This window comes from Paroedura picta, chromosome 6 (assembly GCF_049243985.1).
Source record: "Paroedura picta isolate Pp20150507F chromosome 6, Ppicta_v3.0, whole genome shotgun sequence".
NCBI classification, from domain to species: Eukaryota; Metazoa; Chordata; class Lepidosauria; order Squamata; family Gekkonidae; genus Paroedura; species Paroedura picta.
The window spans coordinates 65,225,479-65,240,231 of NC_135374.1; the positions used below are offsets into that span (position 1 = coordinate 65,225,479).

Below are 14,753 nucleotides of genomic sequence, written 5' to 3' on the forward strand. Positions count from 1 at the left end.
AGACAGCTCCAGAGGGAATCTTTGTCAAGGAGCCTTGCCCATCGGGTAGCTCTGAGGGAGATGGCAAAACTGTGATGGACTCCAGATGGAACAATTGTATGAAGACAGTAGTGAATCTGGTTTCTTCTCTGAGCTGAAGGAGAAAGAGTCTGGGAAGGAACCGTGGCTCTACTGGGAAATATGGGTTGCCCACCTAAATCCCCAGAAGTATCAAGCAAGCAAGAACTTCCTAAGATGCCAAGGGATGATGTATCTGACCTGTCAGTGAGGATTTGTGGGTTTCACTAGAAAGGTTGTGTGGAAACATAGAAGAGAAAAGCATGAAATGCAGACTGCTGTCAACCGCAGTGGGCATTTTTGCTATTCCATTGCTTATTTCGAAATAAGACATCTCAGGATCTCAGGCTTTAACAGGTGCCTGCCATTCAGAAATATAACTGGTGAAGCCCGCCCTCACTTTGCCACATCTCCATGGCAGGAAAGCCACACCTGACGGATCTCTGCCTGTTCTGAAACTGTTCTTAAAGAACTGGATTCCAGCCAAGAATAAAGCTAGTTTACGGTATGCCTTTTAAGACATAACATTTCCTATCTTTAATTGTATGTTTCAGGGGAGCTTTGGAAAGGCTCGACTCTCTCTTCTTCGCCTTAGTTGCCTCAGTTGATAACGGAGTAGCAGGCGGAGCTCCCCGCTGGGCTGAACAAAGGGGCGGGTAACAAACGGGGGCTGCTGCTGCTGCTGCTGCTGCTGCTGGGGAATTGCCGCCGAGCCAGGCGCTTTGGAGGCTGCAGCAGGAGCGTCGGCTGAAGAGCAGAGAAGAAGGAGGCAACCATGAGCGACAATAAATACGATGTGGTCGTTATTGGGGGCGGCATCTCAGGTTAGTGCAACGAAGGAGAGAAAGGAGAAAGGGCCAGATCCTGACCCTGGGCGGAGGAAGGCGTGGAGGGCTGAGCATTTTGCAGGATCGGGCCCGGTGGTGCGACCCTTGTGGACTGGAGAGATTCTTCAGACTTGGTGGGACGCGACGGGAGCCTGGCTGCTTAGCGCGCAGGTTCCTGCAGGACTACCAGCCTGTTCTTTCGCCTGGGTTTTGAGCCGGCGGGTAGCCAGCCAGCTCGCTCCCTCGCTCGCGGTTCTCTCATGAAATCGCCCTTGTCCAACTAGGGGATTTAGCTCTCACTCTGTAGAGGCACATCGGGGACCTTGGCATGCTCTAGCCCGAGGGCCAGCAGAACTTCTTGACCTGCCCTCAGCACACCAATTCTAATGCCAAGCCTGAAAGACCACAGCGCTTAAAGGGTGGTGGCCTAATTGCTAGGCTGGTGTATCTGTAGTGCCGGACATAAGTGTGTGTGTGTATTTTCTGAACTTGTTATCGGAATTTGTATTTTCGGAATTTGTTATCAATGCTGAATGTCTCATCCCAGACATTGGTATGGAATCAGAACCCCCAGAAGTTAAGTTTGAAAGGAGACTGTTGCAGACCCTCCTCTTAGACAGTAATTTGTTCTGGTGGAGATCCTAGTAATATTGCCCTATAGAAGTGCTGCTGTTTGTGATGTTAGAAGTGGGGTGTTTGTTCCACAACTCTCTCTCTCTCTCACTCTCTCTCTTTGAGTGAGTGTTTTAATTCTGCCTGTTGCTTGAGTCAGGAACAGGGCCCACACTCCATCCATGAGTTCCAGCAAAAATTGATAGATTGTGCTTATCTCAATAGAAGAATTTTGGACCTAGGGAACTGTGCATGTGGGTGGGGCCGCAAGCAGAACCTGGGTTTCCATTTTCTAACGGCATAAAGTAATGCAGTCTTAGGTATATAGTCAAAACTTATGTCACCACTTACACAGCCCTGGCTGCTCAAGGAGGTTGTCGGTCTCGGAGCTTTCCCTCTTTTTTGAAATAAAAAAAGAGAGGGTTTTAAAGTATGACTCTGAGGTTTTACTTTTACAGACTGATTCTTTAAAATTCACTAATATTCTCTCTCTGCTTTGAATTGTGACCCTTTGCTAGTTTGTTTTTATTGTCTATTTTTCATATTATATTAATAATATATATTATTTATCAATATTATTTGATGTTTTAACAGTTGTATCCTTGTTACACTGTGGTCGATTTAACATCATACATTTAGCATTCTCTGTGCCTCTAGCAGGTGCTTGAGGAGAAATTCAACAGAGGTAGCTCCTTGTAGGCTGCCATTAGAGAGAAGTTGGTCATGTCAGCTTGCCTGCAGTGGGTAAAGACACAGCTTCTCTGTTGTAACAAACAGAAAGTAACTGCCATGTGAGCTTTCCTGGGTGGACTAACAGCTTATTGCTGTTTCCTGGGTGGACTAACAGTTTATTCCTGGGTGGATTAACAGTTTATTGCTGTTGAGTTCAGTTCTTGGTAGTTTCTGGGCACAGAGATCTAGTCTGAACAATTAAATACATTTTATCCAATATTTTATGATTAATTTGAGCTAAATACTATACAAAATAGTGGGCACAGAACTAGCTTCTCAATCTGCCTTGAGAATTCAAAGCCAACCAGTCAGAACATTTACAAAATAATATTAAAATATTGCCTAACATTGTTCTATAAATCTATGCATTGTTACCTCTACAATTCCATAATTATTCAGAAAATGCCTCTAGTTAAGTGCCACCTCCACCCTTTAATTATGATTTTCTAAGCTTATAGTTCCCAAATGAAATAGAAAAAAAGAAGAGCTGGTTTTTTGTACCCTGATTTTTACTACCTGAAGGAGTCAAAGAGGATGTCACTCAATGACACTTTCTTCTGGTTTATGTTTTAATTGTTTTTATTTTTATATAATATTTTAAGCTAATGTTTTTGTTGGTTGCCTTAGGTGGGATGAAAAGGTGGCATAAAATGGTGGTAATGATAACAACAACAAAACACCCATACAACTTTAAAGAGTTAAAACCCTTTTCGCTTTATTGGAATTTGATGATGTATTTCTACCTGTTCTGAAATTTACTCTGATATTTGTACTCAGAAATCTTACTTTATGATCATTAACAAAACCATAGCCAATGTATCATCACTCAAATGGATACATTATGGAATTCCTATATATTTTTTGTAGCATGGCTTAACAACTCATGCCCTAGAATGAGCCTGTAGCTGATTTTAACAGAGATGTTATGGCGTTAGTAGGAAGTGGGACATTCTATTCCACATTATAGAAAAATCTCCTAATTGGGGCTGCTTCAACTTTAGTTGCTGATCATTTGTATATGAAAATCTTTATATACACACAGTTGCAGAGCAATTCTGAATTTTAAGTCCATTGGTTTCAATTTAATTTACTTTGTTTATATCCCACTTTTCTCACCAATAGGAACCCAAAGTAATTTACTTCTTCTTTCCTCCATTTTATCCTCACAGCAACAACTCCTTGAGATAGGTTAGGCTGAAAGTATAACTGGCTCAAGATCACTCAGCAGAGTTTCCATGGCAGAGTGAGGAATTTAACTTGAGCCTCCCAGATACTAGTCCAGGACTCAAACCACTACTCCACACTGGATTTAGAAAAGTATAATTGATTTTAGGATTGCACAGTTAAAATGGTTCATTGGGGAGCAGTGAACTTGAGCATTCAAAACTCATCATAAGAAAAAAAAATTTCTTTATGTTAACTGAAAAGCATAACAACCTTTTTCTAATTCTCAATGAAAGGAGACAACTGAAATGCTGTAGATTTTTTAAGGAGTGGGGGTTGAGAAGAATGTAAAGGAAAAAATGGACGAATATTTGTTCAACCTCTGTTTTCTCAGGGCACATGCTACTAATCCTAAATATACAAACCTCTTCCTCCTCCTTCTATGTAGAACAGCTACCCTCATGGATGGTGAGAATCTAAGGGACAGGTGTGAGTTGCATATTACACTAAAATAGAGCCCCTTTCCTGGATTTGCTTAATGGGAGAGCCATCACAGAAATTGCAGTAATTTACAAGCTATTGCAAGTGTAACTGAGCAAAACTTTCATGATACTTTGACTAAAATTATGTGGGGGCACAAAGCTGCTGGAGGGAGGGGCTACAGCTAACTTTGTCCACTCCTGGTAACTCTGTCTCTGGAATTTTGATTTAAAGCAAGAGTGATACTAATCTGTTTTTGGATTATAAGTGTTTCCAAGTTTCTTTCATTGTAGATTAAGTGAAATATGATTTTTTGAAATCCCCATTTTCATATCAGCGATTCTAGTTTTTTCATTAGGTAGGGGTTGTAGCTTAGTGCTTGGGATTCAGAAGGTTATGGGTTCAATCCCTGGCATCTCCAGTTATACAGAAGAAGGAGCTGGTTCTTATATGCTGCCTTTGCTCTACCCGAAGGAGTCTCAAAGCGGCTTACAATCATCTTCCCTTTCCTCTCCCCACAACAGACACCCTGTGAGGTAGATGAGGCTGAGAGAGCCCTGACATTACTGCTTGGTCAGAACAGCTTTATCAGTGCTGTGATGAGCCCAAGGTCACCCAGCTGGCTGCCTGTGGAGGAGCAGGGAATCAAACCTGGCTCACCCGATTAGAAGTCCTAACCACTACACCAAGGTGGCTCTGGTAGAGTCCTCAGCTAGAAACCCTGCAGAGTTGCTGCCAGTCTGAGTAGACAGTGATGGACTAATGGTCTTATTTAGTGCAAGGCAGGGTCATGTGTTCATCAGGAAAAAAATGACAGCTTGAAAGCCAAACCAGTATCTAGGGATTTAAAACTTATTCAGATATATTTCTTATGAAGTTTTGATGCTTCTGTCATCTGCACTCTCTCATTAAACCTTTTCGTATATTAGAATCACAAATAATTGCCAGCAGAAATACCACCTTTGAAATCCATGATAAGCATGAATACTATCTAAGATACTTGGGTGGGAGGTAACCCTGCTTTGCCTGTCCATTTTTTTCACCCTCAGACAGTTTGAAGCTATTTTATTTTTAAACTTGGGTGCTTCCCCCCCCCCCCCACACATATCAAACAAAGTTCAAGATGAACATGTTGAATAATCTTTCATGCTTGCAGACTTGAGGGGGCAATTACCTTGCATTGCTGTAGGAAGGACCGGTTAGCCATACTTCAGTGTTCTAATGCGCCTTTAAGGGAAAGATGTCTAATAACGCAGCTGAAGTGGAAACACAGTTTGTTCAGCAAGTATGCAGTTTCTGGAAAGGTCTGCTGAAATCTTTCTCAGAAGTTGTATTCAGATGCCACACATTGAACAAACATATCAAAAGTTGCCTTATGCTAAATCAGAGGTTAAAGAAATCAAAATAGACATGCCTAATAATTTAAATTCTCCACATACAAAGTTCAAATACTTATATGAAAAATACATGTATTTATTAGAAATGATTAAACACAATTTCTAGGCCCAAATAATAGCCTGAGAAAAAATGAAATTATTAAATATTCCCCAATAAGGGTCATATGTAACCCTGACACGTTTCAGCCAAATGGCCTTCTTCAGTTCTCAACTCTCACTTTGAGTCTACAAATTACACATTACACAATTACTTCAGACTTTGAACTATCGACAGTAATTTTCAAAAAGTTGGACTTAGTTGAGATTGCTTTAAAATCAATCATTGTGACTCAGGGCAGAGCTATAATATAGAGGCCTCTTTATAAATAGCCTTCTGCTCTAGTTGAGTACACATATTTTGTTGTTTTTGTTAGGTGCGAAGTCGTGTCCGACCCATCGCAACCCCATGGACAATGATCCTCCAGGCCTTCCACATATTTAGGATGCTAATTTAACATTGTACCTTCATATCAAGATCCAGATAAAGTAAATCTCAGTTCCACCGCATACATTATTGGCCCCATCCTGCATCTGAGTCACAGATATTGATTTTAAAGCAATTTCGCAAGGATCACTTCTGGTCTGTCAGATCAAAAGTTCTCCCAGTCATCCATTGCTTCCCCCCTCCCCCATAGTGGCTTCTGGAGAATAAGATTGGAGGGAAAGGAAAGGGCAAAGGTAGCTCAGCATGGAGGCAAATTTATTCATCACCCAAGCCATTCCCAGCTTACATCTGCAGCTTAGAAACCTCACTAGCTGCCCCTGAGTCCTCCTGTTAAAGTGTTGACAGTTACCTACCCCTAAAGATAAGAATGCAACATTGTTCTTATCATCAGTTTGTTGGACCTAAGAATACACCTGCACTTATATCAGCGTTTTATAACTGCTGCCTGCTAACCAGAGTCAGACTTTGATTTTGAAGGCACAGTTCCTGTAAATTGTTGAAACTTTGAACTTAATACTGCAAATTCAGTGTTGTACAGATGCCATGGTATTGTTCAGGAATTGGCAGTTATGTGACTACAAAGCATCAAGGCAATTTACCGTAATCCCTAATTCACTTCAAAAATGTTTTATATCACCTTACTTTATAAAAAAATATGTCATTTCTTTTCCTGTTTACCCATTGGTCACATGAGAAATTCAGATTATTTCTGAGGCATAGAATCTATTTGACAGCTGAAGATCCTTCTGTTGATCTGTACATACGTAGGGCGATGTCTGGTCCATGTCTCAACCCAGACTTGACTCCCCAGTAAGGATGCCAGCCATCATGTGGTACCTGAGGGTGTCCTGGAATTACAACCCATCTCCAGCTTACAGAGATCAGTTTCCCTGGAAAAAATGGATGCTTTGGAGTGTGGACAGTATGGCATTTTGCCCCACTGCGGTCCCAGTTTTCCCTACCCCCAAATCTCAGGAATTTCCCAACCTGGATCTGGCAACCCTTTACCCCCATTCCCCTGCTTTTGGCCAGGGGAGAGCTGGCAACCCTACTCCCCAGCCTGCAGTGCTGTAAGGCGGGGGTCACCAAAGTTGTTGGTTGTTGGAGCTGAGTGTCTGTGCCTTACTGAACCCATGGATTTAATACCAATTCTGTTCCCGTTTATGTTGGGCTGGATCCATCAATGATTTCCTTTGCTGAGCTTTTCTCCATTGGATGAATAGTAACGTGAGGGAATAATGCATCTAACTTGTGGTTATATGAAGGCAGTTCTTCAGGAGTGACATGTCCCCAAGAGCCATATTATGAACATTCACATTGCACCCTTTTCCTTCTTTTACTCTCTCCAGTCCTTAGTGTTGCACCAGGTTGGGAAATTCCTGGAGATTTAAGGGTGGAACCTGGGGAGGGCAGAGTTTGGAGAGGGGAATAATCTCAGCAGAATATAATGTTACGTACCAATGTAGCTATTTTCTCCAGGGGAATAGCTCTATTTCTGGGAGATGATCAGCCCTGCCTGGAGGTTGGCAAGTTATTCAGCCTAAGAAAGCTTATGTGCTTCAAATATAGTAACTGAGTTACTATGGCTGTTCAATATGATGCAGCTGCATAGTGAACAGAAACTAGATGTCAATCATGCACCTGTAAATCAACTTTGTATTTAACCTAGAATTTGGCAACAATACATTCTTACACGTGTCTTCATAAAGACCAAAGGGTGCTATGGATGTTGCATTTAAAATATCCTAGAAGATGCATAGAATATGTATTATAACATATTATTTCAGTTGAACTTGCAATCCTCTCCACCATCTCCAACAACCTTTCTTTGGACTTAAGCCCCACAGGGGTTTACAATGAATTTCTTTTCTGCTGTCCTGGATCATATGTATCCTTGACTACTATATGACGTCTGATGTTTTTCTTTTTGTTTAAATGGGATTTCTACATAGCCCCTTTTTGGTTCTTGCCAGATGTTCTTTCTATGTTGTTTATGCTGTCCAGATAAGCACTGAATCTAGCTTCCTTGGTTTGTGGCATACTGAAGCAGCTGATCAAACAGTTCATGATATGCATTTTAATTGCCTGCATCGCTCATATACAGATCTGCAGCTTTACTTGATTTTACTGTGTTGAGAACCTGCTGAGGAAATACCATATAATGAAGAAAGATATAGAATTTCTATTTTTGAACACTGAGACTAAATTATCTGGCACCTGAATCAAAAGAATGAAGCCAGAGGAGATAGAATCTGAAACCTGAAATGTTATTGTCATAACAGCACCTGGACTGTGATTCTCTCCTTTACCCATAAGGGGCAACTAAATAGTTATTACTATTACTCAGAAGAAAGTCCCATGTGAACTTAGATTTGCCAGCCTCCTGGTGGGGCCTTATAGATTATAACTGATTTCCCCTGAAGAAAATGACTGCTGTGGAAGCAGAACAACTCCAATACATAAAACCCATTAAAAACCCCATTAAAATAAAAGTACAAGCACAAGCATGGCATAAAAAATAAACCCATCCCACATGGGTACTCCTGCCAAAAGAGGAATTGATAATGCCTTGGCTGGCCACCATCAATGATGTTCCAGGATTGGTGGCAGGCCTTCCTTTGGGGGGGCTCCAGCCTACCCCTGCACTGTCTTCAACCATAGACCTGGTGGAAGAGCTCCGCCCTGCAGGCCCTGTAGAACGTTGAAATCTCCTGCAGGGCCTGCAGCTCTTCTGGGAGCTCATTCCACCAGAGAGAGGCCAGAACCGAAAAGGACCTGGTCTTGGTCGAGGCGAGGAAAGCTTCTCTGGGGCTGGGGATGACCAACAGGTTGGTACCTGCAGAGCACAAGGCCTTGTGGGGGGATAGGGAGATAGGCGGTCCCTCAAGTATGTGGGTCCCAGAGTGCAAAGGACCTTAAAGGACAAAACCAAAACCTTGAACCTGATCTGGGCCACAGCTGGCATCCAATGCAGCTGCCTCAGCACTGGCTAGATATGGGCCCTCCAAGGTATACCTGCTAGGACACTGGCAGCTGCATTTTGCACCAGCTGTAATTTCTGGGTCAGGGACAAGGGCAGGCCCATGTAGAGCAAGTTACAGAAACCAATTCTTGAGGTGACCGTCACATGGATAACCATGGCTAGGTGTTCAGAGGACAGATAGGGCGCTAATAGCCTCACCTTAGGTAAAGGTAAAGGTATCCCCTGTGCAAGCACCGAGTCATGTCTGACCCTTGGGGTGACGCCCTCTAGCGTTTTCATGGCTGACTCAATACGGGGTGGATTGCCAGTGCCTTCCCCAGTCATGACCGTTTACCCCCCAGCAAGCTGGGTACTCATTTTACCGACCTCGGAAGGATGGAAGGCTGAGTCAACCTTGAGCCGGCTGCTGGGATTAAACTCCCAGCCTCATGGGCAAAGCTTTCAGATGGCTGCCTTACCACTCTGCGCCACAAGAGGCTCACCTTATGAAGGTGAAAAAACACCTGTTGGGTTACCTTCTTGACCTGTGCCTCCATGGTTAGCAAAGCATACAAGCTCAGGCCAAATTCATGGCCTGGGACATGTCAGTTGTGTCCTGGCTGGGGTGGGTAAGTGTATTTCCCATTTGTCCCCCTTCCTACCCAACCATAGGACCTCTGTCATGGAGGGGTTGAGTTTCAGGCGACTCTGCTCAAGTCACCCAGTCACAGCTTCCAAACCTCTGGCAAATGGATCTGGGGAGAGTCCTAGAGGCTGACCAAGAGAGATAGAGTTGTGTGTCATCGGTGTATTGATGACAGCCCATCCCTGAACTCCGGATAAGCTGTGCTCGAGGGTGCATAAAGATGTTAAAAAGCGTGGGGGAGAGCTCTGCCTCCTGAGGTACTCCACAAGGAAGTCAGCAGGGGTGAAATAACTCAAGACCCACTACTACTCTCTGTGTCCGGTTATGGAGAAAGGAGTGTAAACAGCAGCACCGACCCACCTAGATCCAGTTTCCTCCAGAGATGGGCTTCCATCATATGCCATGTTTTCTTGTCATTTTTCACTGTAAACTTTTAAGGCCACAGGACAGGCGTGTACATGGCTAGTTTAGAAAAGGAAAAATGTCTGCCAAAAAGTTTGAGGAACTGTTACGAACACCAGAACAACATGAACATAGAAAGTTGAGCAGTTTCAGCATGTTAAGCAAATGTAGCAGAGTGATTGATTGATGGTAAGCAAACCCAAAGTGAAGAGGCTTGATGCCAAGTTCGATATCTCAGCAGCAGCTCAGTAATCAGATTCTTTATATTGTGCTGTCCCATTCTAATGATCCTAATGTTATTAAAGACAGGTCTCAGGCAAAGTAATGTAATAAACGGAGCACTGGGGCTTTCAAAGGAAACCGAGGAAACTGCTTTCTAGAGCAAAAGAATACATTGTATTTTTTTGTGTATTTAGTAAACTGCATAGTTGATCATGCCTGTGCTTGCAAAGAACTCTTTGCTGTACAAGTTTAGGATGTGTGTGATAAATATAGCCAGATGATGGGGATGTTTTGATTAAGAGTTTTGAACTACTGCACAGGGCTGGCCCAACCATATGAAAGGACCATTTAAAAAGTCTATAGCTCCTCTGGGCTTCTCCGGGTGAGGAATTCCCCCATCTTTGTATAGTCAGAGTTGTTACTCTTATGAAACAGGTGGCAATAATTGTGGCACAATACAATCTGCTTTCCCAGGGTACCGCATTTATAGTTGCCTCATGGACCTGAGATGAAGCAAATAACAGCTTAATGTGATCCAAGGACATTCTCAATAGTTTCTGTTGTGTAATTTGATTACATAAGTCTTGTTAAATCTTTTTGTAGTCTATATTAGAGCCCTTTTTCATGGTTAAGCTACAGCTAGGTTAAGCTACAGATATTCTGAGTTCAACATAATGATTTGCCATTTAATCGTAAAATTACTCCAAAGCTCAGTTACATCTTAATTGCCTGTTCTCTGACTCCTTTACAAGAGAAAGTAATGTAGTAGAGGAACTATTTTAAATTCTGTGTAAATTCTGTGCGGGGGGCGGGGGGCGGGGGCGAGAGTAGAAAAATCCATTTGAAGAGCTCCTGTTCAAGCTTATCCACGCCACTGATGCTGAAACAACACCTCTCTAAAATGTATTTCTTTCTTTTAAAAAAATGCGACCTCTCAAGAAAAACAGCATTGTCCCATCTTTGGTTGCCATCCTCCTTACTTCTTTGGGCAAGGGTCCAGAAAGCAGACCTTCTGAGAGTATCTTCAAAAGTATTGTTTACCTGCAGTCAATATTCAGGTTACTGTGTAAGGGTCACATTTTATACATACACAGAGTTTGTCTAGATATTTAATGTTGACACAGTGTTTAATGTTTACAGGTTCTTCCATTTGTCATTTTGATTTAAAGTTTTGGCCCATGATTGTTAAAAGATAAAACCATCAGGAATGCAAAAAGGACAACATTTTAGATCAAATAATTGTTATGACTGTTGACATTTCAGTAAAATACAGTAATTTGAAAACAGATTGTTTCTCCCTCACTGAGCAATTTCTGCAGATTAAGCTTGCCCTGGGAAGGCCTTGTAAGTCTCCTCACAGTTGCAGTGTCTTCAAGGGGATGATGTTTGATAGCAGGTTGCCATAGTTACTTAGGAAGGTTTGCTGCATTTCCTCTATGGAAGCACTACCCTTTGTACAAATAAAACCTGTCCTTGTTGAATCTTTGTTACTTCTATTAATTTTATTCTATTGATTTTTTTGAGATATCAGATTTAAGCTTTCTGAATTGCCACAGATACTCAGTGGCTCAGGTCAGATGTAACCTTAGTCCAACCTTTGTAGGAACCATACATGAGAAATCAAATTTGGTTTTGTTCCAAACACAAAGCTCTAGTATGGTATATGCTGTTTTCTTCCCCTTGCGTTTCCAGCAATCCATTCCTAAATTTTATTCTATACCCCTTTAACTACTCTGTGCTACCTTGTTGGTGTTGGATAGCAACCCAAGAGGATAGCAGAGATGAGCATGTGCCAGTTGTATGAAAATTGAACTGCTACTGGCTGTGTCAGTCATGCAGCACACACTTCCCTGAGAATAATTTTCCCAATTAGATGTGCTTGGAAAACTGGGAAACACTGGTAATAGATCTCTGTTGGAATACCATCTTCAGTATGGTTTAGTAACTAAACAATGCAAACTGAGTGCTTAGGGAAATTACATATGCCCTAAAAAGGTTACCCCTCTTAATATTTAAGGTTTAATGTTTAGCTTTTAATATTGAAGATTAATTGTTGGCGGATGGGTTTGGCTTTGTATCATTTTTAATGTAACTGTATTTATTGGATTTATGAACGATACCTACCCTGAGCCTTATGGGAAGTGCAGGATAAAAATAAAGATTATTATTATAGGTAGGTACTATTGTCTGAATTTTAGACTTGTGCATTTCTTTTGTTGTTAATTACAATAATTAAAATGAAGTGATGCATAATTAATAATAATTATGTATTAATAATAATAATACATATGAAAACAAACAAAAATAATCTCTATCAAAATTGCCTGTAACATAAATTGCCCTATGATATTCTTTAATTATATTCTGGTTTCTTTTATTATTACAGTCTCTACTTCTTTACATTTCACTTTTACTTAGCAGCCAACATTTTCCTAATAAGAACATATTGCAGGCTTTCTCAACCAGGGTTTTGTGAAACCCTGGGGTTTCTTGACATCTCTGGAAGGGTTTCCCAAATGGGTGGGAGTTAATGAATGTTAATATATTTTTTAAACTTGTTAAACATTTATCAGGTGATATGACCATATATGGTCATGTTGACCCACCCTTCCTTCCCAAAATGACCAATGATGGGCCTGGAGGGAATGGGGAGGGGTCCCAAGTGGTTGTGTACAGAGCTATGCTTCCCAATCATATTCTGCATGATTATGCTAATTCTGGGTGTTTCAGAGCCCAGAGAAAGCTTCCTGGGTTTCTCAGTGGTAAAAAAAAGAGAAAGACTGGTGCAGAGAAAGCACAGTGTTCCTTAAGTGGATGGTGAAGAGAAGCTCCAGGCTTTCTGCTTGCCTGCACATTGTAGCCAATAGGGTTAAATAGATAAATCAGCAGAACTGAAATTACATTTTTTTGCAGCTGGGGAGGTAAGAGTTTATGAGATAGATGAGAGAGACTAACCTAATATGCCTCTTAAATTAAGATCAAACTTGTTCTACTGTTTTTTAATCTTGCCTGCTGCAAAATCCTAGGTATAAGACAAGTGTTGTCCTTTGTTTAACTCTTCCGTTCTTGCAAAATTGTTCTTCATTTACTCAAAAGCTGAACTCTTGCAAAGGGAGAAGTATGATTTACTTATCTTCTGACATACATTACTCAGTTATTTAGTGATCAGTACTATATTATAGAATAAATTAACATTTCTGTCACATTTTGGGTGAAACTACTAACTCCAACCATTTAACAGAATATGCAATAATGTGCACTATGGAACTTTTAATGTGACAGATGTGTTTATAAGTTATGTACCATTTATAATTGCAAACTCGAGGCTAAGAGAGATTTTCAGTTATCAAAAACTTTGCAATATCCATAAAACAGCTAAGAATTGTGGAACAGAAGGGATCGTGGAAATCTTTGAAGTTACACTTGTTGAGGCTCTGTATGATGAATGGTTAACTATATCCATCCTGATTGTACAATGGAATTTTAATGCTGGCTATACACAGTTTCTTTGTTGAGTCCATTCACCCTTTGTTATGTCAACATTCAGGTGTTTCAACAACTGAAATTTTTGATAGGTCCCATTTTCAGAGCTAAGTCTTCCATGATATTGTGAAATGCTTTTGAGGTAGGGAAACTGTAATGTCGTTTTTCATTTGTTTTTTAGGTATGTCTGCAGCCAAGTTACTGTTTGACTCAGGATTGAACGTTGTTGTACTAGAAGCCCGTGACAGAGTTGGAGGCAGAACCTTCACTGCAAGAGTAAGTCACATCACAGTGATGCAGAAATCATATCTAGAGAAGCAGATATAATCTTGATTCATGTACTTGTTGCACTAGCAACACAATATGTTTTATTAATATTATATATTAATATATCTTTGCCATGCATACTTTGATAACTTCTTTTGCTCCCTTAATCTTCACTTTTCTAGGGGCATCCATCTTAGTCCATACAAATTCACAGAAAAGTACATGCTGCAGAAAAGTGTGCTCTTGGCTTTCATTTAACATTTATTTACAAAGAGATTGTTTTCCCCTTTCTTTCCAACCAGAATAATCAAGTCAAGTATGTAGACTTGGGAGGAGCATATGTGGGGCCAACACAAAACCGTGTCTTGCGTCTTGCTAAGGAGTTAGGGCTTGAGACATACAAAGTCAACGAAGTAGAGCATCTTATTCACCATGTGAAGGTAAGATCAGACCTGGTTCCAAAATGCTTTTACAGGTTTTTGGTAGCTACTTATGCATCTTTCATATTGGTCTGGGAATGTAGGTATTATTGAGTAACCTATTGAGTATAGGTTCACATGAGATTAAAATAATCTACCAAACACTGTTGGCAATGTACACCATTATTTAGTATTGGAGGCACACTAAATCTTGCATTGGTTCAGGCAGTCAGAATGGCTAGCATTTGCCTTCTCTGAGACTACTTGAACGCAAAGGTAAACAATTATTCACTACACTAGCAAAATACCCCATCTGTAAACCGCTCCTGTGGAGTGGTAAGAATAAAACAGTAAGGGGTCGGTGGGAAGAGAAAGGGGCGGGGCAAGTCCGTGATAAAAACTCGGAGGGTGTCACTCTGGGGCCAAGTGGCTTTAAATGTGGTACGTCTTTTGGTACAAGGATTCCCATGGAAGGGGGCCCTCATAACAGCCAACAGCATTTATCTGTCTGAAAATGTGATGAGAAAGTTCCTCTATAATTCTTTCATGTCTAAATCGATTTGACATACTGCTCTACTGAATAGTTTTAAGAAGATCTC

General features: G+C 41.1%; 1 protein-coding gene across 2 annotated transcripts in view; it reads left to right on the top strand.

The window, feature by feature from the left end:
* Positions 1 to 707: 707 nt before the first annotated feature.
* Positions 708 to 14,753, top strand: part of MAOB (monoamine oxidase B) — a 54,655-nt gene continuing 40,609 nt past the window's right edge. Inside the window, exons 1-3 of one of the 2 annotated variants that reach the window (XM_077342868.1) lie at positions 708 to 881; positions 13,650 to 13,744; positions 14,038 to 14,175. In XM_077342868.1, coding sequence (XP_077198983.1) covers positions 833 to 881; positions 13,650 to 13,744; positions 14,038 to 14,175 — 282 coding nt within the window. In that variant the 5' untranslated portion in view covers positions 708 to 832. Of the gene's footprint in view, positions 882 to 904; positions 1,019 to 13,649; positions 13,745 to 14,037; positions 14,176 to 14,753 lie in introns of those variants that run through there. The other variant, XM_077342869.1, reaches the window with a different exon arrangement.